Here is a 27,401-nt window from a genome sequence, read left to right as displayed (position 1 = left end):
AATACCTGCATCATCAGCCTCCAGTAAATCCACATTGGCATTCCAGAGTAACTCATCCCTTTGACACACACCCTCAGCCACAAAGACTCTGAAGATGCTGTCCAGTGCACAGCAGAGGCTTGGGTCAAGGCTCTGAACACCAAAGCAATACGCTCAGTAAAAATAAGCAGCATGACTCAAACCAATCTAGACAGACAAAAAAATAAAAAATTCCTTCTCTCCCACCAGTCCTTGTAGGCAGTCTTCCCTTGCTCTTACCTGGACATTGCTAATCAAGCTGGGGGACTGTGCTGCAGTTTGGGTTTGCCTAAACTGCCTAAACATTGCTTAGTGGGGGGAGTTTTAGCCATTCCATTGTTTCCTGTAGCATGACACATGCTGTCAGCTGGCTAACTGAGCCCCTTGTCCAGAAGGGCACAAAGCACTTTGAACAGCAATCATTTGTCAGATAGTATGAAACAGCTACAAGTGTCAAAACCCTCACATTGCCTTCCCTCTCTATGCTTTAACAAGATTACTCTTGGAAAAAGACATTAAGTGTTACACTGGTTGGACAGGAACAATTCTGTCATTCTTTCACAGACTGTTAACAGAGTTAGTAGCAATTACTAAAGAATCTCACATTACTAAAGGAAAAATTAATTTCAGTGGCCAGTCTCATCACAAAGATAATGCTTGATACAGTAAATTGCTTCTGGTAAATCAAGAATAAATTAAGGTCTACAGAATCTCACTACACTGTTCATCACTAGCAGCATAATGACCAAAACCACATCTTCTAAAATCCAGTGTGAGGGGAAGGGGAAAAGAAGACCAAAGCTTACCTTCTACAGTGGCAGGAATTAATTTGATCAAAATGCAAGTGTTAGAAGAAATAAGTAAATGAAGCTAATGAGGCTGTCTCTCCAACATACTGCTGACAGGATATACTTTAACATATGAAAATAATTACAAGTTCTACAAGAACTAACCTTGTAAATTTGCACATGGTAGCAGCCTGAAATTTCCAAGCCAAAACTAGTACTTTAAATTCAGTGGGATCAACACAGAGGTCATTGCAAAATCGTTCCATTCCTTCTTCCAGTATGGCATCTTCCCGCTCGTCCTTATACCTCCTGAATAACTCCCCAATCCTTTGAAGAGAAGATTCCTCTGCACTGCAAACAGAGTCTTTCTTTGTATCTCCAGAAAACGTCGGAGGCTGACTGGACTCTACAGCAGCGTCTGTTTTCTTTGTCCCGTTCACAAGAATGTCTCCTGCAGCCTTCCCACAAGCTGAGCCATGGTCGTCTTTGTGGACTGCACTTCTCTTGCTGTGGGACTTGCTGCCAGATTCTCTCTCCCCATTTTTGCTGCCAAGGGTAGAAGAAGGGTTCTTGCACTTGGTGACACACTGGCCCATGATGTTGCAAGCCCAGCTCCTAGCGTGGTCCCCCTGCCCTTGGACACCCTCGCAGCTGCTCTTCAACACATCTCACCATGCCATTAGCAGCACTCAGCTAACCTGAAAAACAGTTTCAGAGTCAAACTGCTGTCTCTCTATAAAGAACAGCTGAAGTATTAAAATGTGGGATAACACTTGCCATTAAGAGACCGACTTCAGGATATTTAAGCTTTGCATACTGAAAAGGAGCAGTGTACACAAGGCTGGAATATGCCATAAATTTCAGGCAATTTCGGGCTGTTTTACCTAGAAATCAATGCAGCTCACTCAGTGGCTACACTATACTAACGGGTCCTAATAAAGGAAATTCCTAAAATTCTTACTGCAGCATAGGTTACAAAGAGGTTGATTCATGTACAGGCTTCATCACAACAGACTACTCTAACCCAGAAATACTTTAAAGGAAATGGTTTTTAAAAGTATACCCACATTTTGTATATAGAATATAAAACACTGAAACAAAGCAGGGAAGGGACGACAAGGACACTGTTGAGATCACCTGGCAGAGACTTAAGCATTGGCTCTAGACTGCACCCCCAGCAAATCAGCAAAAGGGACTTCTCATGGAAGGGGGAAGGAAAGGAGCTGGCTGTTGGCTGGTTTTGGGGAGGAGGAGAGAGAAAGTTGTGTGTTTGTTTTTAAACAGAGTTTGGAATCTAGGTTTTGTACTTAAAACATACACAGAGTGTGTCTGCAGAAAGGAGGCAACACTTCTTACGCAAGAGGGTATTCAGAAATTGTTCATTGTTTCAAGTGGGCTCCTCCACTCAGGTAAGGAGCCAGACAGGGGAGGGAGCCTTCTTAATGAAACTTCTTCAGACTGACACACATGCAGATAAGAAGTAGTAATTCCAGTTCAGAGGAGGTTTTTTTTAACAAAAATTAAAATGCCAAAATCATTTCATCATACTCTCTTTTTATAAATCACAAAGCCCTGTGTATTTGGAAAAAAATATTTTGCCCAGAGAAAAGGGTTCTCCAATTTTCCCTGTTAAAACCAATCTAACACTGACACTGCCCTATCAGCAAGCAACCACACCAAGGACAGTCTGTTTCTCAGAAATGTCAGCTCCAAGAAAGCAATTGCTTATCATAGTCCTCCTTTACCCATTAATTTGCATTTCACCTCTGCTGTCAGTTAGGCAAAAGCTTCAAACAAAAATTGGGTTGGCTTTGACTTTGTGTACACCTTCCAGTTTAGAATTAAAACAAGAAAAAGGAGAGATAAAAATTTTAAAATTAAGAAATACAATAGCTGTCATGTAAGTTTTACTGTATTCTTTCTTGGGCAAAGCTTTATTGAGACTGAAGTCCTCTTTAAAGCTGTAAACCAACAGCAGCAACAAGTACAGATGAATTCTCAGATATTAGGATTACAAAAATAAATCTCTCAGCTATACCTGTTTTGTCAAAACAGCACGTGTGCAGCTTCATGAGCAAAAAATTTTGCCAGTGGAACTACAAGAGTCAAGATGCTGGTTTTGACTACCTGGCTTCCCTTTCCCTCTCCAGTCCCTTTTCTTAAGCACATAACCCACACACAAAACTAGCAAATACCTATTTTTTTTTTTTAAGCAAAGGATGAAAGGTATTATATATTCTTTCATCTCAATGTTTTAAAGATTAATTTAGCAGCATCATTTTTATAGGCAAGCAAAATTTGATTTAAAGTATTCAAGAAATTTGCAATAATTTGTATTTGAAAGGATTTATAAAAATATGCATGTCAATATAAATGATCCATAAGACAATTTCACTGGTCCTTAGTATTTCACAGCTCTGTGAGTTGCAAAGCACAGCCTGGCACAGATTTCTGTGCTGCCAGGTGCCTGAGCAACATCATCCTCTCCAATCTACAACAGTCATTATTTCATTACACCAAAACAAACAGGATATTAGTAGGCAGTAGAAAAACTGCTTAGTGATTAACTCCCACATACCAGCTTTCCCCTCCCAATCTTTAAATTCATCCGAATTCAAATGCTCAATCTACACTAATTCTTGTTCTTCCATCAGTTTCTCAGAGGCAGCTAGCACCACACTGGACAAATTTTTCTTTAGAGAGAAACATGCAGCTAAAAGAACAGAATAAAAAATCCTGAGTTCAGACTAGCATTAGAGTTTAAAGCAGAGTTTAGGTAGTATAGAAAACTTTCTGCTCAAAGAGGTAACAGCAGTTATTAGCTATTGGTGATTTGGAGCAGCTTTGCCCTATGGGGAAAGGTTAAGGAACAGCTGCCTATTAGTGAACAGTACTTTCCTCTAAAGTAGTCAAATCACACACATTGTAAGTGACAGATTAATCCAATTCACTTGAGGAATCTCAATTTGAATTTTTTAAAGGCAGTTTGCAAGACTGACATACTGTGTCCATAATTTTCCTAATAAAAGTGACTAATGCTGTCATGCTTCCTAAGCAACAGCTTGTATTAATGATGATAACAATCTAATGTTCAGGTTTCCAAAGTTACATCACCGGTGTGATGAAACTGATGGGCTTTAAAGTCATTTGCTGTCACAAAAAGAGCAGTACGATTCACAGAGGGAAGATCTGCCAGAATTATTAGACACCTGTATGTAAGGAAGTGTCCCATGGCAGTTTCCAAAAACAACAATCCCAGTAGCATTAACCCCTAGAGGGTAAGTTATCCTCCTCCCTCACATTGTACCCCTCTAACAAAAATATCTTCTGTACTCCTACTTGCCTTACAAAGAGCTGAATGCTGCTCCTGAACAGCTACTGCATGGGCACTGCTAGCTCTTCCCTTCCTCTTCACTGCTCTTCCCTGCAGTAACAGAGTTCTTCTTCCTCCTCCCCACCAAGGAAGTTTTCAGAGCACAGTCCTACTCCTTATGAACAAACACTAGAAGATACTGATGTACAGTTGCTGTAATTCCTCACTTTTCTTCTACAAGAAACTTGATGCCATGTGCCAGATACTTAGAAGCATTCTACCCCAAAAATAGCAATACCAGCTTGGGAAAAAAAAAAAATCCAGACTGCATCCGCTGGCAGCTTGTGGATGTATCTGGTTTTGTAAGAGAAAAGTCTTTTGGCAGTCCATCAGTTACCCTTTTGTAAACTGCCTTCGTGAGCTGGATCCACTTCACTAACTAGTCACCTCCGCTTCCTACATGACTCAGGTTTCAAGGCATGAAAGGAACAAGAGCCGTGGAAGGAGACAGAAACAAGTGGGAGAAGCCGGCCCTTTTGTTCTGGAAGGCTGGAGAGAAGATCTAATTGCAGCATCAGGAGCTGCAGTGAAGCCAGAGCTCAAGGAGTGGGAGAGAGCACCCTCAGGAAGGTGAACAGAGCTGTGTGTTCATCTGTAGAGCAAAGCGACTGTCACGCAGCACAAGGACCTGCAGAGAGATTTCTCCCAGCTGGATCAGGAACTACAAGTTCTTGTGTACCCAAAGGTTAGACTGGATTGCTGGCAACGCATCAATTCCCAAAAGCATCAGTTCCCAAGAGCAAAATCACTAAGAAGCTTGTACAGCATAAAAGCAAGACATAAAAGACAGTAGTGACCACTGCTTTTGCCATTCTACTAAAAAGGATCAAAATTCAGGGCTAAGGTTGGAATGTGCTCAGTGCTACAGGATGCAGCGCTCCCAAAGAAGTCTATTACTCAGAAAAGCATTGAGCAATGATCTCCAGTACATATGAATCACCAAGATGCCCATGAGGCCATTTTCCTCTTTCAAAGCAGAGCTCCACAGTGACCTTCTCTGCACCTTTCTAGAAAGGAGTCAGCAGCTGGTAGCACAGGAAGATGAGTGCTGAATACAGCCACCTAAAGCAAAGTCACCCTCTAAGAACAAAGGATGTGCAGAGCCATATGGCCCCACACATTAAATGAAAACCTAGAGAAGATTACAAAGGCCTTGGCTAATGCTTGGTGGGGCTTTTTTACTTGGTAAGGGTTTTGTGTGGGACCTTTTTCTAAGTGCTGTAAGGAATTTGTAACATTTTTTCTCCATTTTCAAGTGGACAAATCACACATAACCTAGAACTTGAAGGGAGCAAAACAAAGTGACTCAGTAATAACTCTCAATCATACAAGCACACCATGGCACAATTGAAAACAGCAGTAAGAAAATGTGGGGGGGAGCTGGCAGGAGGAGAGAAGATGCAAAGGAGATATTTAAGTAACCCAGTATTTTTCTATAATGACTGATGTTGTTGTAGTAATAGAAATTATTGGATATGTCCAGAGAATAACAAGCAAAACAAGCATTATGCTGCTTAATAAAGTGTTGCATCAGAAGGTATTTGTAATGAGTTTCAAAACACAGAAAGTATCAAGAGAGTAGAGGAAAAAGCGTTCCATACATTCAAGGAGACCTCAAAGACAAATTTAGGAAATCTCATAACAAAAGGGGAGACAGCTCAGCAAACCATTAAATCCCTTTCCAAGTAGCATTTAACTAGCTAAGGCAAAGACAACATAACTAGAGCTTAACTAAGCCTCAACCCAGCCTCAACTTTTCACAAACACTAGAGCATAGTCTTAAGAATTTTACAGAATTCCACTATGCATTATTTACCTTTTAATGGATAGGACACATGACTTTAAAGAGAGCTGAGAGTAGGGAATAGTATCATGGATGCCCTGTTGGTTTCCAGCCCTGAACAGATGCACAGAGCTCCCCAGTGGGGAGGCAGGAGAGGATCACTGCCACTGCTGAAGCAGAGGCAATTGCTGCTCTAACAACGGTGCTGGACAAGTGGTCTTGTAAAAAAACATCTAATACTTACACAGTTTCAGCTACACAGGGAATCATTCCACTAGCTTCACAGCGTCCTGCAGGCTCCCTGGGTTCTACATAGAATGCTGGAAGACAAAAGGCCACACAAATCTTTACATTTAGAAAGGCTATGAAAACCATGAAATGCACTAAATCACCGAGAGACAACTGTGTATTTAATAAAACTCTTCAGAGCCAAACTGCATTTACTCAGAGTCATTTTATGAAAAACTACTTCACTTTTTTGACTTATAAAGTAGCATTAACACCATTAAGTCTGCATTGTCATATAAACCATAGAACAGGTACTGAAAACAACAGACAAATTCAAATGTTTGTTTGGAGTAAATACACACTTCCGGATACTTTCATGGCTTTCAGCATGGGAGAATTAATTCCTCATTTTATGCACTCAAAGCAAAGCAGAGGACATGCTATCACTGTCACTGTGTGTTAGCTGAGTACTGTTTAATCTGTGAATGCCAGACAGCTGCTACCTAGCAAAGCATAATTTGGGTCTAGAGTAATTCTCTTTTTTCATTCTCTAGCACATTCTTTTCCATGTTTGTTTTCCCATGTTCAGCCGAGCTGGCTCCACTTTGCTACTCTTTAAATTGGCAGCTCTGCTGTATAACTAGAAACCTCTGAAGAGGACAGACAAAGGTATGTCTGGTTTGTGTAGCAAGAGCTGCAACTGCAGCCCCTAGTCAACACCTCTGTACCTGACCTAGTAGAAAAACACAACAAACAAGAAATCTCTGGCAAAGCTCCCCTGCTCTACCACACTAACATAAAGACTAAAACATCTCCGTTTTACAGCTCTTAGTACATCTAGGGAGCAGACAGGTGATCAAAAGCTGCCTTGCTGCATACTTACCTTTTACATGAGATTTACTTCCTAGGAAACAAGTAGGAACATTAGCTTGTTCAGAGCTTCCTTCAGCAGAAAGAGGAGGAGGAATATAGAAAGACAACCATGAAACAACATCTTGTCACACATGCCAATCTCCACGAGTTTTCCCCAAACCTGAAGCCTATATGTGGATTAGGAAAATTTGACTGACACATAAAACCTAGTTCAGACCAAAGCTGTTGATAGAGCTTGAAAGCCCCAAACATTTCAGAATGTTTGGAGTGTCTCACTCATATACACACACGGAGCAAAAATGTATCTCCACCAAATCATTTTTAGGCATTTACTGTTGAAATGGAGACCAAAAAGTCTACTTCACACTGTGTTTGTATACTCTGCTCCCAAACCTCATCTTCCACACAACCAACCACCCTTTTTCCCTCCTCCATGGCTTCACAGTTCTTTTAGCAGACACTCCAGTGGATGCAAAGCCACAAGGCAGCTTAATGTGCAGGGGAGCAGAGGAGTGTCTGCCTCTCTCACAGTGGAAGTACTAGCTTGAATTTCTTCCTATTTGACCATAGCATGCCATGAATTTCAAGAATTTAAGAAAATGCAACATCTGGCACATCTATGTTAATTTCTTTTGGCCTCCTGCATCTAAGTACTTCCTTTTATAAATCACCACAGAGGAAAACAGGGTGCTATGCAGCCTCATTCCCCAGGAACCTGTTTAAACATCTCACAGTTCACATTTTGAAAAATCATTGTCATGGCAACTTTTTGCAATGAACTACTTTTCAAACACATTTTTATTTCTTTGAAAGAGATCTATGATCCCATGATCCACCAAATCAACATTTCTAGTCGACATACTGCACATACTGGAAGCAAACACTTATTTCAAGTTCAAAAGAAGCAGAATCTGATGGAGATCAGCCCTTCCTAGCAAAAGCCAAATTTATTCATGTTGTTTGAAGTAATTTCCATGTTTCCTGACCTATACACACATGCACACTGACTGGAGCCAGAAATTTTAGCATGTTAGAACCTTCTGCTATAATTCTTCCCCTTTCTTTATATTTCTATTCTTCTGAGTTGTCCATTTAATCTTTTCAGATTTTTCAATGTAGTAGCACGTGTAAACTTTGACAACACAATCATGGGATATGGAACAAAAAGTTAGCATGAGTTAGCAGTTAAAAGATCAAGCTCTTCAAGGCTGTATTTAAAGTCTGTCATAGCACAGCAATGCACTGACTTCATCCTAACTCATGCACAGTGAGTGCAGCGGGGGTGGAGAAGCATCAGCACATTGGTAGCACAGGTTTTGGTTCAGTCCCTGGGCCAGAGTTGCAAGGTGTAGCTGCAGGCTGTGGTCACCAGCACCCCTCTCGCTGCGCTGCTGTGGAGAGCAGCATCACAGCACAGTAACTCAGACAACAGCCTGCACTGCTCATTAGCAACCCCTGAGAAACCCACGGGGAGGTAAGTAAGTAAACAGTGTGGACCCTTGGGATGATGGAGGCCTTTGTTTTGCTCATCTGGCTCTTTTCATACCTGTGTCGAAGCCCCTGGGACTTGGCTCTCCTAAGCACTGGGCAGAAGGATCAGTGCAGGCCCTCCACACCCCCAGCAGCTTTCCCAGAGGTAAAAGCAGGCAGCCTTCTCACCAAAAGCAACTTTCTTTGCTCCCCTGTGGGGAATCAGTGAAGAAACAATGGTATTGTTTCCCTCTTCAGCAGGCAGAAATTGAAAGGATCAGCTCTACGTGGAAGATTTCACTGAGCAGTACAGAGTTCTACACCACAACTCCAAGCACCTGGAGCACAAGTGTTACAGCACAGACCAAACTTGAGTCAAAGCTGTCATGTTACAGGAACTGCTTATTTCAAGTCAGAACCTGCAATGACACTTCCTCAGCAGAAGCCCTCTGAGTGCAGCACAATGGCACATTATGGGCTCTCATGAGCCCAGAACACACCTCACCACATCCCCAACCAAGCGCTGCACTAGCACCTGTGTCACGCTGATCTGCTCCACACCACTGCTGCACAAATACTTTTATGCAAAGTTACTCAAGAGGAAGTCTAAAAGCAGGAAGGTCCTGCTGCAATGAGTTAAAATGAATTATTAGTTTGTGAGGCTTCCTGCAGTTGAAGAACATTTCAATGAATTACAGACAGTAATGGTTTTGTGGGCAGATACATGAGAACTTGACCAGTCTGTTCCAAAACAAGATAACAGAACTATTTCTGATTAAACACAGTTTGAGCTTTGGAAACAAAACAGCTTTAGAAATGTGAGCAAACTGGGTAAAATTTGTCTCTACAGAACATGCCTGCATAGAGCAGAAGCTAGTTATACAGACACCTGAAAAGGCACCATGCAGAGTTCCGGCTGCCACTTGGCACAAGGCTACATGGCAGTCTGGGGAAAACCAAGCCAGGCAGCAGCTATGTTAGAAGCCTGAATACTTTCTCAAATGAGAAGTGGACTTCTCTGAGAAAAGTCATACTGGAAAGGCTTAACTACTTTGGAAGGGAAGGACAGATACAAAAACTTCAAAAAAATTCAGGACCAATATTCTTCACTATATTTACAGTCCATAAAGGTGGGCCAGGTCTCAGGCCCAAGAATCAGAGCTATCACCAAATCTCTTCCTAAAGGAACCCCCCGCCCAGTCACCAGGATGCAGGCAAAAGTCTCTTTACAACACCTGAGCCTTGACCTGTGCTGTCACTCCAAATCCAGAGCTTACTCATCAAAGGAGATTTTTCCATTCAACACTGGGCAGAAGAAACCTGCTTTCTGCACTCTTGAAGAGCACCTGACTCTGCATGCACTCACAGAGCATGACACCACATTTCATGTTCAAAGTTCAACAAGTAGTCTCATGAAAAGGTGGAACAGATATTTCAGATCTGTAGTTCGCTGTGTGCAGCTAATTGTGTAAGGCTAGCTTAAGGAAAAATGAATAATAATGTGAAAAATGACAGGCAGAGAAAGACTTGAGCACCTTACTACTTTTTCTTATGAAAGATACATTCCTTAAGTAGCTTTTTCAGCAGAAACAAATGCATCATCCTTGAATCCCTCCCTTCCCTCTCTAACTACACAGTACCTTACTTACTGATTGCTTCTCATTGTTTTTCCATTTGGCCCCATTAAAAAGTTTTCAATTGTTTCCTATTATGTGCTTCATCTTTCTTTATTAGGTGGGTGGAATCATTTGTTAGGATTATTGCATTTTCAAAAAACAAACCCAAGTTCGGTTAGCTAAACAGAATATAATTTTAGCAGGGTGCCTTCAGGTGCTTTTGTAATGTAAATAATTGAATGAACTAATTCAAGCAGCAGCAGTACTTGTTTTGAGAAGTCTATTTAAGCTATGAGCAAGACAATGGGCAGAGGGGAAATCAAGACAGACAAACAACAGGGCTGTTCAATATCATGCCATCAGTTTTCAGTAAAGCTGAAACCAGAACCCAAATTAGATTCCATCCAATTCCCTACCTCGTACATACTCAGACATGAACAAACTCATTTATTTCGCTGCACATAATTCAACCACCTTCAGAAAACAAAGGTTCAGTCACTGAGCAATTTATCTCCATCCCTTTAAAAACTACCAATATTCCCCTTCTCCCTCAAGATCCTTGTCAAAGACCATAAAAAGTCCAGCATGTACAAAAAAAGCAAATAATCTTCTAATGAGAGTTTATGTGTTTTTTCTCTTTTCATGTGCAAAGGGTTGTAAAAGAATAATCCTTCAGTATTTTTCCAGGGTACACTGTAACTTTTGCACAGCATGACAGACCTTTAACACCTCAGTATGTATTATGAATAATTAAAGCAGCTCATGACAGGGAAGAGCTACTCTGTGCTGACACAACCAGTTCACATCTCTACAGCAAAACTGCAGATTATGGGACCAAAGGAAACCACAGCCCCTGGGTATTCAACAGAGATGCATCCCATGGAAAGCATCTGAAAGTAGTTGTGCTACAAATATTTACCTTACCCTGGCTCAATCCATTCTGCAAATTAACCTACGGAAAATTGCAATTCGCTGCAGCCAAACCAGAAGAACTTTGGAAAACCACCTCGGTCTACAATCTACTTGGCTATGGAAAGAAAAACATTTACTTTTAAACTGAGCTAAGCGTGCACAGATTTTCTTTTACACTGAGTTCAGCTATCAGATTTCACCCTGAAGTGTCTGAGGTGCCGTCACCAATTACATTCAGCTGAATATAATTCAGGTATATATCAAGTGACTCCTGTAATAATAGGATATGCTTTAAACTAATTGTAGTAAGTGAATAGCTTTGTATTTCTTGCTGTTCTCAACCATGAAGAAAAGACAGCAGTCACACAAAAAAAAAGGAAGCCCTTCTAGCAGCTCTGGTTAACAGTCTCCCTTCCCCAGCAGAAAGCAGCTGTGAGAACAGTGGCCCACACAGCACCCAATACTGAAAGGACAAGTCTAAAGACAAGAACCAGACCACCTCATAAGATCCCTGCTGCCAGCAGATGCTCAGAAGGAATTTACAGAAGGCCCACTGGCATCTCAGTGAGTGTAATATAATTTACAGGCTGCCAGCCAAAAGAATCACTCATTGCACACAGTTGTGTAGGAACTTCAGTACCAGCTGACCACATAAATACTGGAATCATATCTAAGTTATGTACAACAAATTGTTTTAAGTGAAAGCACTGACATACAAACGTACCTTAAGAGCATATGCTTGGATTTTTAAATGGACTGCAGTTTCTAAAGCAGAAAATACACACAGCCACCTGCAAAAGCCCTAATTCTCTCTCCTAATTTGATTTGCAGCTTCCCTATTTCAGTGAACAACACCAACATTTCCTACTGTGCAAAGGATGCTTCAGTATTTTGATGCTAACTGTATCAGTAGCTTCAAAGGAGCTCCTTTGAGTACTCAAACTTGGTCATCAGTTGTAACAAAGACACTCAACACTTTTTTTTCATAAGTTTTCATGTATTTTTGATTTCTCTTGACATCCTGCACCCCACAAGAGACCAGTGTGTAGGTATCTATCCTGTGCTTCATGAGACATAATCACTAACTCCAACTACAGGTAACTGCTGGAAGCTGGAATACATCAGACCTTTGGCACTCCAGGCCACCCATTTATATGCTGATCCAGAATACTCAAGGCTTTCTGTACAGACTCACTGGCAATGAAAATATTGAACAGTCAGCATATGACCAAAACCAAGAGTTAGGACATTTGTGTTTGTGAGTCTATTACTAAGCTACACATTCCTCCCATAATCATAGGTGCTAAGATGATTTTCTCCCTCCCTTTCCATTTCAAAACAAAAGGATAAGACTGACTGCATTACAAGTTCCAAAGTTGCAGGAGGAAAAGCATCATGCAAAAAAAAAAATTCAAAGAAAAAAACTAAAAACTGTCACTTTCTGCTACTACATGGATGCAAAAATAAAGACTGGCATATTTCAGGAGCACATAATCCTTTTGGTTCAAAAAAAAACCCACTTCTGTTCACTAAACAGGAAAAGTGAGACAACAAACAACTACGACTGTCATACTGTCTCTGGCAGTCTGACTTTGTGGGAATAACAAACTGTGACAGGAGGTCAGGAACAGCATTCCCACATTTTGCAAAGTAAGTTTTGTCTTTCACAAAACAGATGCTGTAGACAGAACAGCACTTACAACTATTCTTTCTGAGACACCAGAAGATTATACTAGCTTACTCTCTTTACTGGAATCCTGTCTCATCACCTATGCTTTTGTTGGTTTCTCTACAGTATTCCTATTTCTGTGAAAGAGTTCTTTAATACTTACATCTAAGTAGTCCCCTAACTGTCATTCTTCTAGCAGCAGAATATTGCAATTAAATAACCTTTAACTAAAATCCAGATTTTCTGCTTCCTTTAGTTGCAGATCATTGGACCAGAGAGCTGCCCCCAAGACACATGGATAAAATTGAGACCTAAATGGGTCAGTTCTCAGATTATCTTCTGGGCAAGAGGCTTTGGCTCCTTGCTCTGTTATAGTCAGCACTGAGATCAGAATATAAAACATCACCACACTATCACACCAAAGCCACATGTGACAAGGAGGACCCCCTCATGTGACCACAAAGAACTCTGGCACTTGCAGGGGAAATCAGGGCTCCCCTTGCTTTGCCATCCCCCACCTTCCTGGGGCTCTCCAATTCACTCACCCACCGCCCATCGCCAAGAGCCCAAATCCTCCTTGGGGAAGGGGGAGCCAAGGTGCCAGTGAGCAATGGGAGCAGGTCTGCAATCCTTGGCTTTCCTGATCACTCCCTGGGAAGGTTTCAACCCAGATCTGTAATTACCTGACTCAAGCGAGAGTCAAAAGAAAGGTGGGGGGAGGAGAAAAGAGATCACTGTTTCAAAAGACAACTACTGTACAGAAGACACTGAGAAAATCTGCACAGACAGTTTACTTGTGTCACATGTTTACAGGGCATAAATTGCAGTTGGCACTCTACCAGAAGGCAATAATTTGCCTTGAACATTTGCCATGAAAATACCATTGTTTCAAGTCAAGTTACTATGTCATTACTGCTGGGTAACTTAAGAGTCAAGTACACAATTAATCCATGTCACCAATGCAGATAGTCTGCAAAACATTACAGCCATTAATCCAGTATTTTTAAAAAGGAGGAAGGGTTAAGAGACAAAAGAACTTATTAGACTTCCAGTAACCAGAAGACAAAGCCCATTAGTCAGAGGCAAATAGAGGAAAGGAAGGCAGTGAGATAAGATGCAGACCCCGAGGGAGAAGCAGCCAAAGAGAAGGAGCCCAGCCAGGGAATTCTGATGAAACTGTTAAGGGGGTTCCTCCTTATCTTCCTGTGACTACCAAGTCCCTCGAGTGTTTATAGATTATTCTCTCAGCCTTCCAAGAATTATGGCTACCAGTATTCAGCTCTTTCTGTAGTTTTGAGGATGAAAGAAAGGACTGTTTTTCTAATATCCCATGCTTCTATTTTTACAGTCTCTTCTTACTCAGTTTTCCTGATACATTCACGTACAGACCCAAGTGCCTAATGGAACAATAACATTGTTTCTGCAATTTGCAAGTTCTCACAAACTGCCAAAACCCCATCATGATGGATTTTATACTGCTCCAAGGCTCTAAATTAAATTTACCAACATTTCCCTGGCACCAGTGAAGAAAATCAAGTGCTTCAGTGTGGGACAGATCAGAGCAGTGCTGGGGCCCTCTCACTCCTCCCAACCTGCAGCCGTGCATCTCTATCCAAACTCTCCATGCATTCCTTTCTGCCATGAGGAAATGCATGTGTAGAAGCCATGTCTGTTCCCTCTTCTTCCATCCACTTTATACCCCACTGCCCCCATACACATACCCATCACAGAGGATTTCTTCCTGTTCCTTAAGCTGAACCAAAGAAGGCAGCAGAACCAAGCCTCTTCCTTACCCACTCACAAATTTGTCAGAACACAGAAGTCTGTCAAACTGTCTGGCAGCCTTCTTGCTCAATATATACTTCTTCAATTAATTTCAATAAGGGTCTTCCAAAAGAGCTGTTCTTAGTTTTCTCTCAAAGCCACTCCTTCATCTGATTGCCATTTTTCAACACAATTCATGCTTAATGGAAGCAAGATGTAATTATTAACGAATTTCTAAGATCAACAAATTATAAGAACTACTGACACAAATCATTGAGAATTTGCTATGAACACAACATTCAACTTCAAAATAAAGCAAGAATCTGGGCAGAAAAGGCACCTAACACAGCCTTACAGATCCTGATTACATGAGCTGATTACAGCTCATATTGCAGGCTGTCAGTCTCACAAAGAAAGCAGCAAAGTAGTACCAAAGCTGTACGTTCCCTGTTATTAGTTGTGTTACTTTTTTTTTTTTTTTAAGAATTACAGTATTCATGCCTACATACAACTTGCTATTAGGAAATAATCAGAGTTTTAGAAATCATTACAAGAGCCAGTATTGCAATAAGTTTGTAAAGCCAGTTGCACTTTGCAAATCTGAACTAATTCAACACAGATCACAAGCTCTCCTTTTTATGCTGATGTGCAGAAAGCCTTTGCTTTAGACTGTCAGCTGCCCTCCATGTAAAAGTGAAGGCTTTCCACAGAACACCACAACACACCTTTGTGGGGGACACTTTGAGGACAGACTACAGAACTGACAATAACATGGCGTGAGATCTCTTTACTTCCACATGCAATCTTAACTAAGGGACTGTGTTGCCTTTTCTGAGGATTAACTTTCCCCAGGGAAACATGCAGCAGTGTTCAGATGCAGGCAAGGGACACAAGTACTCAGACACTCTCTCTCCACATTCCTGTAGCCCAAATAAAACACTAATACTGTAGCTACACATTAACTGTTTAACAAAGGGGTTTTAAAACACGTAAGAGTTTGTTTAGATAACGTCTTTTGGTCAGCCGTTCTCTCAAAAACATACAGACCATGCCAGCGAGACCTGTAATTTTCAAAAAGGAGGGCAGCTCCATGCTTTTTTGTTTGTACAGCTATGCACCCTTTTTTTCAGAGCACTTAACTTATTACCCCTTTAAATTATGTGACAGACACTGTCATTCAAAAAAAGTTACCAGCTGTGGATCAATGCTGTATTCTGACACTTGGCATCAGCCTGCGCAGTTATCAATGCAACATTTTGAAGGGCAGCATATCAGCAGTGTTAACTATTTAAAAGATAATCAATGATTCTTTCCAGCAACCACAGCACTGATAGGATGGTTATATTCTTCCAACCAATATTTGCTCAAAACACTGATTATGCAAGTTATAATTTAAGTTGTTACGAGTGGCTTATTAGTACCACCACAGCCCCAGAGAGTGATTAATGCAGATTGCAGCTTGCACAGGGAGGGTAAACACGCTGAGGGGAGGTTGGGAGAGCTGAAGCAGGAAAAAAAAAGTGGCTGTGGGAAGGGGGTACGTTCAGATGGCGAGAACTAGCTAGGAGATAAATCGCTCTGCAGTTTATTTCTCTGCCTTTCCCCTGGAAACACGTCGAACATTTACGCTCCCGCGTGGCACGTGAGAAGGTGGGCACGAAGCGCACCCGAACAAAGCAGCGGCTCTCGGGCCCGGGGGCTGCGGGGCGCCCACCCAAGGGACGCGTTCGGACCCCGCGCACACCGGAACGGAAAAAGCCAGGAGAAGCAAACCCCGGGGCCGGGCAGCACCGCCGCTCGGGGCGCGGCGATGAGTGTGGGCTGGGCACGGCCCGGCGGCACCGGAGCCCACCGGCACCGCCCGGAGCAGCGCCCGGCCGGGCACCGGGGCAGCGCCTGCCCGGCCGCCCCCGGCGGGCTGTCCCGGCGCTGCAGGGCTGCGGCTCGGGGGGCCCTGACGTGAGGGGGCGGCGGCGCGGGGCCCCCCGAGCACAACCGGCCCCGGCGGGGCTGAGAGCAGCGCGGCGGGCACGGACGAACCCCGCCGCCCGCGCCGCCGCCCGGGCCGTGCCGGGCCGAGCCGAGCCCCGCGCCGCCCCCGCCGCTGCCCCGCAGCCCGGGCGGACGGGAAGAGCTGCGGTCCAATTCACTCACCTCCGCGGCGCCCAGCGGCTCTGCCTCCGCCGCATCACTTCCGGGCGGGCGCTCAGCTGGCGGACGCGCCGTGACGTGCCGTGACGTGCCGCGCGAGGGGCGGGGCGCCGGCGCCGCACGCGCGGGGAGGGCAGGGAAGGCGGCGGCTCGCGCCTCCCGCGCCCACCGGAGCGGGGGCACCCGGCGGGGCGGGGCCGCGGCACGACTGCACCAAGGTAAAGCGGGGAGGGGGGGGAAGGCGGGCGTACACGCGGGGAGGGCGGAGGGAGTGGAGAGGCCGGAGGCGCGTGCGGTGGGCCGACACCCCCTTCTGCTTTGCGCGTTGGTTCCGCCCGGCTGCGGGGGTAGGGCCGCCCCGGCCGCCAGGGGGCGCAAGGACGCGCCCTACCCCCCTCCCACCGGCAGCGCCCCCCGGTGGCCGCGCGGCTCCAGCCCATGGGGGCCGGCAGCGCCATCTTGGCAGTGGCCGCGGCCGCGAGGGGCGCCCGGCAGGGGCAGGGCTCAGTGACCCACAGCGGGCTGTGACCCACAGGGCTCAGTGACCCACAGCGGGCTGTGACCCACAGCGGGCTGTGACCCACAGGGCTCAGTGACCCACAGCGGGCCGTGACCCACAGGGCTCAGTGACCCACAGGGCTCAGTGACCCACAGGACTCAGTGACCCACAGCGGGCCGTGACCCACAGGGCTCAGTGACCCACAGGACTCAGTGACCCACAGCGGGCTGTGACCCACAGTGCTCCGTGACCCACAGTGCTCCATGACCCACAGTGCTCCGTGACCCACAGCGGGCCATGACCCACAGGGCTCAGTGACCCACAGGACTCAGTGACCCACAGCGGGCTGTGACCCACAGGGCTCAGTGACCCATAGAAATAAATGACCCACAGCAGTCCATGACCCACATGGCTTAGTGACCCACAGCAGTCTGTGACCCATAGAGGCCCATGACCCACAGGGGTCTGTGGCCCACAGTGCTCCGTGACCCACAGGGGTCTGTGGCCCACAGTGGTCCAAGCCCCCAGTGCCCACAGCACCCGGTGCCCTCAGCCCTCATTGACCCACAGCGCTCGGTGCCCACAGTGCTCATTGACCCACAGCAGGAGAAAGCAGTATCTTAAATCTCCATTGGCAGCTGCGCCAGCAAAGGTTTAGGTTGGACATGAGGAAGAACATCACAGAAAGGGTGATGGGAATGGGAATGGGCTGCCCAGTTTGGTGCTTGCTGGAGTCACCATCCCTGGAGGTGTGGAGGAGAGCCTGGACATGGTCTGGTTGACAAGGTGGTGTTTGGTCACACACGGGACTTGATGGGCTCAGAGGTCTTTTCTAACTCGCCTGATTCTGTGCCCCACAGCCCTCCATGCCCACAGCCATGCTGTGGTTCTCAAATAGCAGCTGAAAATCATGTCTATCAATGAGTTTCATTGAGTGACCCTCAGAATTAAGTAAGAAAAGGGTCAGAGAGGATTTTGTCTCTGCTAGCATTAATATTTATACCTGATCTCGAGCTTGGGAGTGTTTCCAATGCTGGGAAATATTTCTATTCAGGCATTCAGTTGCATTTGGCTGGAGGCCAAGGTATGAATAAGGTGCATAAATCTATACTGGAGCCTGTGTCTGTGTTGTTATATTTCTGTGTGCTTCTACATTATATAAGCAAGGCCATCCAAGGATAGCTGAGAATTCATTTTCTCTCCTAAATTTCTCTGCATTAAAGTCTTTCTCTGCTTGTAAGTGATAGAGAACTAAACACAGAGGAGAAGAAAATGGTGTGAAAGTATGAACAACAGAGTTGGACAAGACTAGAGACGAGTTCATATTGCTTTAGAGTTTACCTGGACACTGTGTGCTTTTCATGTGAAAGCTAAGAAATAAGTAAAGCAAATTTTTTGTTTCCCTTCCCCCTTTCCACAGTCTAAGTCAGCATTTCTATTATTCCTGAGGCTCCTGCAGCACAGGAGGCACTCCCAGGGCAAGTCTGTAAGTCCTACTAAAACCAGATAATGCCTCAACCTTCTTTTATTCCAAGTGAAAAAATTTTTGTAGAACCTTAATTTTGTGCAAATTGGCTTATTTGAACTGACATAGGAAACAGTGATAAAATCCATGTCCTTGCTTTTACTATTTAATTATATACTCTTTGCATGCAGTTTGCTTTTTCTGATCAAAAGACTGCTCCATATGCAAAAGCAAGTTTAAAAGAGATCCAAGTTCAGTCAGAAATCTGAGGCACAGATAGAAGAGCAGAGTTCCCATCCCAGTGATGAACAGTGAGTACAATGACTTAGGGAGTCTGGTTCAGAGGTGTTCCATCAGGGTTTCAGATCACTTCAGCTGGCCAGCAAAAAGACACTGGCATGACAAAATCCTAAACCCTGTCATGGTCACCCTGCTTTTAGATACTATTATGGAATATCTTGGTTCAGTAACTTCATTCTTTTTCACCAAATCTGCATATATTTATGATTGCAAGTGTAGATGGAAAGAGTGAGAAATAAATCTTTGAGTCAAATTGATGGGAATGTCTGGAAATTTACAGACTTGTGTCACTGGTAGAAATGAAGATGTAACACCATCATGGAAGAACATGATCTTTCATTCTAGTCATTTTTCACCATGTGGAGATGGAATACTTTAGCTGTGATTGAGGTTTTGCTAGGATTTGGTTTTGTCTGAATCTTTAAAAAAAGTTATGAATGTTCATTCAAGAATGAAATTCAAATGAAATTTTTACTTTGCCAGTACATACTGTAGCCATGTGTGGTCAGCATTTGCAGGGTACTGTCACAGGCCACTGAGTCATTGATTTGGGTAAAAGAAAACAAAATTACTTTTGTGGAAACTAGATTATGAAACTTAATATTGCTGGAAGGCATGTGACCTATCCAGCTATCACAGGAATCTGTGACCCCTTCTCTGCCCCCTGTGCTACAGGAACTCATTGTCTCAGTTGTTGGCCCTCAAGGAAGTGACAGCCCAAATCCACTGCTGCCTTAGGAACCACAGACTCATTGTGGCAGACTTGCATGAAAGAGGAATATGGATTACTGACCTCTTGTTGCTGTGGAGAGCTCTGAAAGGAATGATTGATTATCTGCTGCATTAGCAGCAGGAGAGACTGCAGGTCGCTTTTTAGCTATATGGCATAATTTAGCTCCTTAAAAAATTACCCAGATAAGTGATTTTTTCTGCATCCTTTAAATAAACATTAGCCAAAGAGGGCATTTGAAAATAGGAGCTGTAGATTGACATACAGGCTGGATTGTCTCACGGGCACATAGTATGGAACATGGTGGTGTTCCCTACTATGGTGTTGATGCACCGTGGTCTTGAATGACACCATTTACTTCAGTAGCAGAGATGTGACCCCAGCTTAGTCTGGAAGGCAGTCAGCCCAGCAGTTTGTCACTGTGCCTTTGGTCTCCTTGCCAGTAGCAAATCAGCTGTCAAATAGAAATTGTGTTGCTTCTAAATAAAACATTTTACATCTGAGAAGTTCAAAGCTGCCTTTTCAAATTATTTCCTGCAGGGTTTTGTTGCCCACGTGCTCCAAAGTAAATCCAGTTTCAGCACCAATACTAGGTGTGTGTTACTTACGCATGCCCCAGTTAGCTGGGATGTGAAAGAAGAGATCAATTGTTTTAAAATACCCTTTGTCCCCATGGGCTTTTCCTTTCGACCTTTATTTTCTAAAATCCTCTATGTATTCACTGCTGGCAGATTTTATGCTTAAAGTGAGTAGCTAATGCTTGACTTGAGAAGAAAGGATGAAATAAAATAGACTTTCAACTTCACCAAAGGAGCTGTGCAGAGGAGGAGAGGGCTGGACATGTGTTCCCAGGCAAGCATCCCCTGCTGGGAAGCAGCTGTGGTTTAGCTGCTCCTGGATCTGTAGTCAAGACTTGGTGCAGCCTGTCTTCTGTCCTAGCTGTGCTTTGACACTGCACTGTTGGGGTCATTGGATAGTACAGTTGGCAGATTCCTTTTATTATTTTATATGAACTTTTAGTTTAAATTCTGCAAATTTAAAACCTGCAAATAGCAAAATAAGACTGGTGTTTCATTGATTATTCAGATTATTGAACTTTTGGGTCAACCAACTAACAATTCAAAGGCATGTCTATTTGTTTCCAGAAAGAAGAACCTACTGCATTTTATAGTCTATTTGTTTAAATTATCAGTGAAAAAAGTTTGCACGTTCACTTTGCAGTCAGTCGTTGAGTGCTCCAATCTCCGTCGGAGTTTGGATTCGATGGATGTTTCAGGTGCTGGTGTGCCTGTTGCAGGAGGGGGTTGCGTGGACGCCAAGGGAGCGGCACGTCCCGCGCTGGCGCTGCCGGCCCTGCCCAGCACCCGGCAGCGCTGCTCCGGGAGCGGCGCTTGGCTCCCCTCCAAAGCCCGGGCTCCGGGCTGCGACCTCCGCTTTTCCCCCCGAGACACACCTACCCCGGACCTCTCCCCGTTTGCTTTGTGGCAGTGAACACCCGAAATTTGCTCAGCTAAGACAATAGCCCTGTACTTTTTGATAGAAATGCCTGTGGTTAACCTCTGTGGGCTGCGTGCTGCAGTAAAATGAAGGGTGGTAGAAGTTAAACAATGGGTGTGACTACCGCAAGATGGGTGTTAGTGGGAAAGTGGTGTAACATCCACTTAGCATTCCAGAGATGTGAAATATAAATATGATTTAAATGCCAAAGATGTAAGTTGCAAGATGAGTAACTACAAGGACGTGAAAGCCTCCCTTATCTTCCTTTCTATCCCACTCAGAATCATTTTGCACACCCACAAAACTAATACAAGTAGTGTCACTTGATGAAATTGCACCTGATACATGACTTGTACCATCACTTACATTTCTGTCAGTGTGGGCTCTGTTTATACCAAAGGAAAAATTCCAATCTCATTTACAACATTTTAAGTTGTTAGTAATTTTTCTCTCAGTGGAATTACTCCCTATTTATACTCCCACTCAGATCAGAATCTGACCCAGCCTTTGAATTTTGTCTTATTTGCTCTCATCCTTTCCTGCCATAGACAGAAGTCCTTGATCTATAAAGGGCTCCTCATACCTTCATTTATGTATCTTTGCAGAAATGGCTTATGAGCAGGTCTGTAATGATAAGAATTGCTGACTAAATGAGCCCTGGGAGCAGCTGGTTTCTGAGTATAGATGAATAGCTGCTTAATGTCTTTTACATCATCCATCATATGTGGGAAGGAGAGTAAGAATGCAGAAGTGCAGCCCATGCCTAGATGAGGGGCTACACAGTTCTGTAGCAATTCCAGCACAGAGGAGTTAAAGAACAAAAGAGTAAATTGTAGGTGGGGGAGGGGAAGCAGCTAGTGGGGAAAATAATTGTTGGTTCTAGTCTTTTCAATAAAATATTTCTAAACAGATTCTTCTTATGTTTAAAATCCAAGGGCAGCAGGTGTAGTCAGCTCTGAACAAAGGGCATGTGCTGTCCCAAGCTGTCACTTTGGAAATTCACTGATGCATAGATCAGAACTGAAACCTGTATTTTAAACATTTTTATCACCAACACTGTTCCTTTTATTTTCGCTATGGATTACATGAAAACCTAAGCTGTTATCAGTTTCTCAGAGGTGACACCTTCAGATAAAAGCAGAGGAGGGAAGTCAGGAGAGGCTCTAGGTGAGGCTAGGATTTAGGACTCTGCTTTTGCTAGGTTAACCCTTGTAACTGAACTATTTATCTTCTGTACAAAATATGCACCTAGCAGGGAGAAGCAGTGATTTTTCAGATACGTGTACATCTGTGCTTTTGTATCTGACTGATTTAATTGCCCAAAATGGAGCTCTACAGTGGATAAAGTGAAGCACTTACTCCAAACTGATGAGCTGGGACTATCTAGTTATATTATTGTGGAATTCATTTCCTAGAAATACTTTAAACATTTACTAGAAGTACTTTCTGCTGTGTAAGAAGAATTTTCTATATGGGAGAAAAATATATGATTGGTTAAACATGTTAAAATACAAATAGCAAAACAAAAATATTTGCTTTTAAGAATCAGAGAAAAATAGTTAATGAAAACACAAAAGGTCTTTAGATGATAGCAATAGTTAAGATAAAGCTAGGAGTTTATAGTTCAGGATTTCTTATGAGCCAAATCCTGTGTTCAGGAGACAAATCCTGTGTTCAGGTTAGCATCTGAAATTCCAGTTTTAGTGAGGAAAAGAGAGTGTGCGTGTCTGGAGCCACAGGAGGCTGGTTCTGGTCAGGCTGCCTCACTGTGCTGGAGGCAGCAGCTAAAGAACAGTGCAGCCTGAGAGGTTCTAGCCCCTCTTTTACAACCCATCTTCCTAGGAATTGCCACAGACTGCAGGGATTTGAGCCACAGCACACTGCCAAACATCCCATGGTTTTGGGTGCTGCATTAGGAAGCAGCTTTTCCTCATGGCCAAGAGTGTGCCCCCTCCAGGAGGAAGGTCAGGCTGTCTGAATTACTCTGCTCCAAACTGTCCATTCCCAGCACACAGGTCTGATTTCAGGGTAGATTCACCCAGAGTAATTAGAGATCCAGGTTGGCAAATGGATCCTGATCGTCAGATAATGTCCTGTCCCTGACCCTTGTTCCTCATTGCATCCCTGTACTTACTTGGCAGGGCTGCTGCACCTTCCTGTGGGACAGTAAGGCACCTTTGACAGCTGCAGTGCCCCTTAAGCAAAAGTCACTGTTTCTGTAAATTTAATTTATGACAGAAATTTTGTTATCCAGAAGTGGATTTGTCTCAGGGATATTTGTGGTCTGTCATGAGACAGTGTAGCCACTTACATGATAAAATACTCGTTTACACAAAACAAGAAAGAGATTTCATTCTTTCTTCTGACAAATCGTCTAATCACACCTGGAGGCTGATTCAGTGGGCTCAGAAGGTGCACAGCTCTCTGAAAATCAAGACATTCAAGACTTTCCTAAATGCACAGTTAGTCTGCCTCTCCTGAGTGCTTAGATAAAATAGCTTTCATCACCTTCTCATCACATCAAACTCCAGCTGAATCATTACTGCCTACTGTCATGGTATCACAAGCCTCTCAGCCCCTGGAGCCTGTACAAGTTTTCAGCAATATTGTGGTGATTTTATCATGTATTTCATTCACAGATTTGCAAAGATAGGGTCAGCACTGGTACAACGTCTCAGGAAGGGGGACACGTAGAGTTTCAGTGAATTGCCCAATGTCTGTTGCAAAACGTCACTGAAATAGAACCAAGGCATTCTTGTACCAGGCTTGATTCAGCAAAGCACTAAACCAAGTGCTTAACTTTGAGCAAGAGCTCAAGCTGTTTGACTGGAGATACATTTAAGTATCTGTAGAAATACTTTGCTGGACTGAGGCTCCAACTTTCAGCAGCTAATTATTGTTCACTATATATTCAACAGCTTTCAACAGCTAATTATTGTTCACTATATATTCAGCTATTTCAGGGTTTTTTCATATAGCTCAGCATATCTTTGGATGGTGGAAATATTTTTAAACTAATTTAATGCTGTGAACAAATGTCCTGCTTGCTGGCCTTTTGGCAACTGAAATGTTCATGCATATGTTGGGGGGTTTGTCTTGTTTTTTTAGATGACACCAGCAACTCGACAAGAAGTTCTTGGCCTTTACCGCAAGGTTTTCCGAATAGCCAAAAACTGGCAGTCGGCATCAGGACAGATTGAGGAAACCATGAGAGAGAAAGAGTACATTAGAAATGAAGCCAGAACATTATTCCGAAAAAACAAAAATGTGAGTGTCCTCATGGTGTTGAATTTCCAAATTACTCTTCTCTTGCTCTTTCCACTCTGTGGTTGGATGCTAAGATAGGAATATAAGGGTTGAGTCCCAAGATTTCATTCACCTTAAATGCTGGTGTATTTGGGTTACAGTTTAAATATCATCCCTGAAAAAACTCAAACCATTTCAGCTCTTCATTAACTACTGTAGAAGTCTAAAAGGTCTTTTTTCAGTAAGAAAGTGCCAAGAAAAAACTAAATTCCAAAGATACTGCTTGTGTAATTGAAGCAGCTTTTGATCTTTACAAAGTTAGCTAAGTGTATCATTACCCATGCAATGGCAAACAGAATTCAGCAGCTTCTTTTTTTTTCTTTTCAAAGCTGCAATTATTGGCACTTCTTTTAAAAGAACCACTTTAATTTTTTTCTTAAGGAAGAAATTTCAAACCCTGGTAATCAAAGGCCCTTCTTGTAAATCAAGATCACAACACTTATTTATATCCCATATTGGTCTGGAACTAAATTGAAGTAATGCAAAATCAAAAAAATGAATTTAAGTCATAATTCACACCACATTTTTCTCTTCCAAGAGAGTTTCTGGATAGGATGATAACAGAATGTACACCAAACAGTGTCATTCCTTTCTCCACTGGTGACCTTACAGAGTGATGAACAGATGAGTATGTTTTTTTCATAGATGTAGTAGTAGTTTACATGTGTATTGTATTTTTACAGAAAAAATACCATGTTTGGGTAAAAAACTTCTTTAGCCTCAGTCCTGAAAGCCTCTGGGCGTTAACACTCAGCTCCATCAAGCCCAGAACTGTTGAGTCCAGGAAAATACCAGTGTTACCTTTTATGGGTGTGAAAAACAATTCATTGTATCCTTGAGTTTGCCAAAATAAGCTTAGGAAAGCCACATGCTGGGCATCATTTACACTTGAGCTTCCAATTGCTAATTACTGTACTCATATAAAACACTTGTCTGATCATCATAGGTAACAGATCCAAATCTGATTAAGCAGTGCATAGAAGAATGTGAAGCAAGAATAGAAATTGGACTTCACTATAACATCCCCTACCCGAGACCTGTGAGTATAAATCACAAAGTCTTCACTGGTACCTGCTGAGCTTTCCCTGTACAACAAAACCATCAGTTTCCATCACTCTCACTGCACTGCATTTTTAGATGAGCTGGCATTTAAATGTATGCTAAAGCAGAGCCAAATGTACATTGTGATTTCTTTATCTTTCACTGTAAATTGGAGACTTCCTTCTCAAAGTAAGGAGTCACAGCCTAAATGGACTTGTATTAACTAAACTCCCAAGGCCTCTGAATATTTAGCCAACCAATGAATATAGAGAAGCATGGTAATGGAATCAAATAATAGAAGAGAATGAGAGAATAAAACTACCTAATTACATTTCTCATAGGTACAATAATTTTTATAGCCTACATTACTGTTAACTGTTCTCCTGGTCACAAATCAGGCCTTATGAAATACCTGTCTGTGTTGCTGCTTCGTTTTCCTTCTTCCTAGAGAAGAACATGTCCAAGATTACTGAAATGGTGGAAGTTACAGCAAAGTTTTCTAGTGCACTATTAAATACAGTTTCCTCACTGCCCAGTCACTTCTGTCAGTAATAGTTTATGCTGCCTCCCTCTCTACTCCTGTTGATGAGTTTATGTTTTCACATCTATGGTTCCCTTATCAAGGCAGTCATGGTCAAAATTAAATTGTATCTTTAGTGGATGCTTGTCTAGACTATGGCCACTGTTACCATCTGTTTCAATACACAGAATAGCAATGTACAGCTGGCAAACAATGTTCCTAGAAATGGGCCTAAAATGTGTGCTCTGCAGTGGATTCAAAATCTCTCTCAGACAAACTGGATGATTATTATTTTTCAGATTCTAGAAATCTCTACTGCTGCTTTAGTCAGTGTTCTTACTACTGTTTGCACCTAAACACCCATCTTACAGGATGACAGCCTCAGCAACAGTAACACCTGACGGCTACCACCTACAGTTTTCAGTCATTTCAGGGTTACAGCTGCATGATTCCTACTAAAAGTCTCATGAAATATAAAGACTTTGTCAATCAAAGGAAGAGTCTTTCACCTATTGCTCCTTCTGCTTATGGAGTCAATGACACTGATTGTGCATTTTAATGTGCCATATATATATAATCATGACAGTAAAAAGGCAGGCTTTCAGTACATACAGTTTGGGGTTATTTTGTAACTTGCTAAGTAGGTATGAATAAATCACACAGTGATTCAAGACATTACTCAAGAATTTTTAGGGTTTCTAGTTCTTACTGTTCTGGAACACTGTCAGCAATCCTATTTCATCAAGTATCATTGCAGTCTGATACCAAACTGCAAAACAAAGTTACTAAGGCGTTGCATATACAGGATTTTATTAAGGCCTAAAATATATAGGATTTTAATAAACAGAACAATTAGTTCTGTTTTAGTTACACCACTAATTAGTTCTGAAAGTTACACCACTAATCACTCCTCAGAGAGTGCTCCTCCTAGAAATCTAATAACCTGCCTTGAGACAATAGTGTTACCCTCTCCAAAGTGTGAAAAAATGATTTAAAACTCAGTGAAACTTAGTCTGTATTTTCCTTCTCAATATGCACCTAACTGGTGGGGTTTTCTTTTCCAGATCCACCTGCCTCCTCTGGGCCTTGCCCATAAACAAGGCCGTACATTGCGACACCAGGAGAGGTTAAGGAAGATTTCTAAGCCAATATATCTGAAATCCCACGATGAAGTTTCATAAGCCACCATTTAAGCTGTGGTGTGTAATCACATCCTTTGAACTGTGAATTGCAATCTGGGTGATTTGTGTGCACGACTGTGAATAGTGTGGTCACTTGCTGACACATTTCCTGAGGCCAAAAAGCCAACTGATCCATTGTGTATGATGGATAAGGTTGGTTTAGTATTTATTACATTTCAACCACTGACTTGTCAATAAAGGTAACACTTTTTAAGGA

General features: G+C 42.9%; 2 protein-coding genes across 4 annotated transcripts in view; one reads left to right on the top strand and one right to left on the bottom strand.

Moving 5' to 3' along the window:
- DCUN1D3 (defective in cullin neddylation 1 domain containing 3) overlaps positions 1–16,774 on the bottom strand; it is a 25,590-nt gene extending 8,816 nt beyond the window's left edge. The window contains exons 1-3 of one of the 3 annotated variants that reach the window (XM_021539779.4): positions 16,649–16,774; positions 6,207–6,282; positions 972–1,504 (exon numbers count right to left, since the gene is read on the bottom strand). In XM_021539779.4, coding sequence (XP_021395454.1) covers positions 972–1,402 — 431 coding nt within the window. In that variant the 5' untranslated portion in view covers positions 1,403–1,504; positions 6,207–6,282; positions 16,649–16,774. Of the gene's footprint in view, positions 1–971; positions 1,505–6,206; positions 6,283–7,073; positions 16,350–16,648 lie in introns of those variants that run through there. The other 2 variants (XM_085592295.1, XM_077786868.2) reach the window with 2 other exon arrangements.
- LYRM1 (LYR motif containing 1) lies at positions 16,743–27,401 on the top strand. The gene is made up of 4 exons (XM_021539780.4): positions 16,743–16,863; positions 24,245–24,403; positions 25,389–25,481; positions 27,068–27,401. The coding sequence occupies exons 2-4, from the start codon at positions 24,245–24,247 to the stop codon at positions 27,182–27,184; spliced, it is 369 nt and encodes a 122-aa protein (XP_021395455.1). The 5' UTR covers positions 16,743–16,863; the 3' UTR covers positions 27,185–27,401.

The sequence above is a fragment of the Lonchura striata genome, chromosome 14 (assembly GCF_050655825.1).
Source record: "Lonchura striata isolate lonStrDom1 chromosome 14, ASM5065582v1, whole genome shotgun sequence".
Lineage (NCBI taxonomy): Eukaryota > Metazoa > Chordata > Aves > Passeriformes > Estrildidae > Lonchura > Lonchura striata.
Note: the sequence above shows the minus strand (reverse complement) of the source record. Positions and strands in the feature narration are given on the sequence as shown.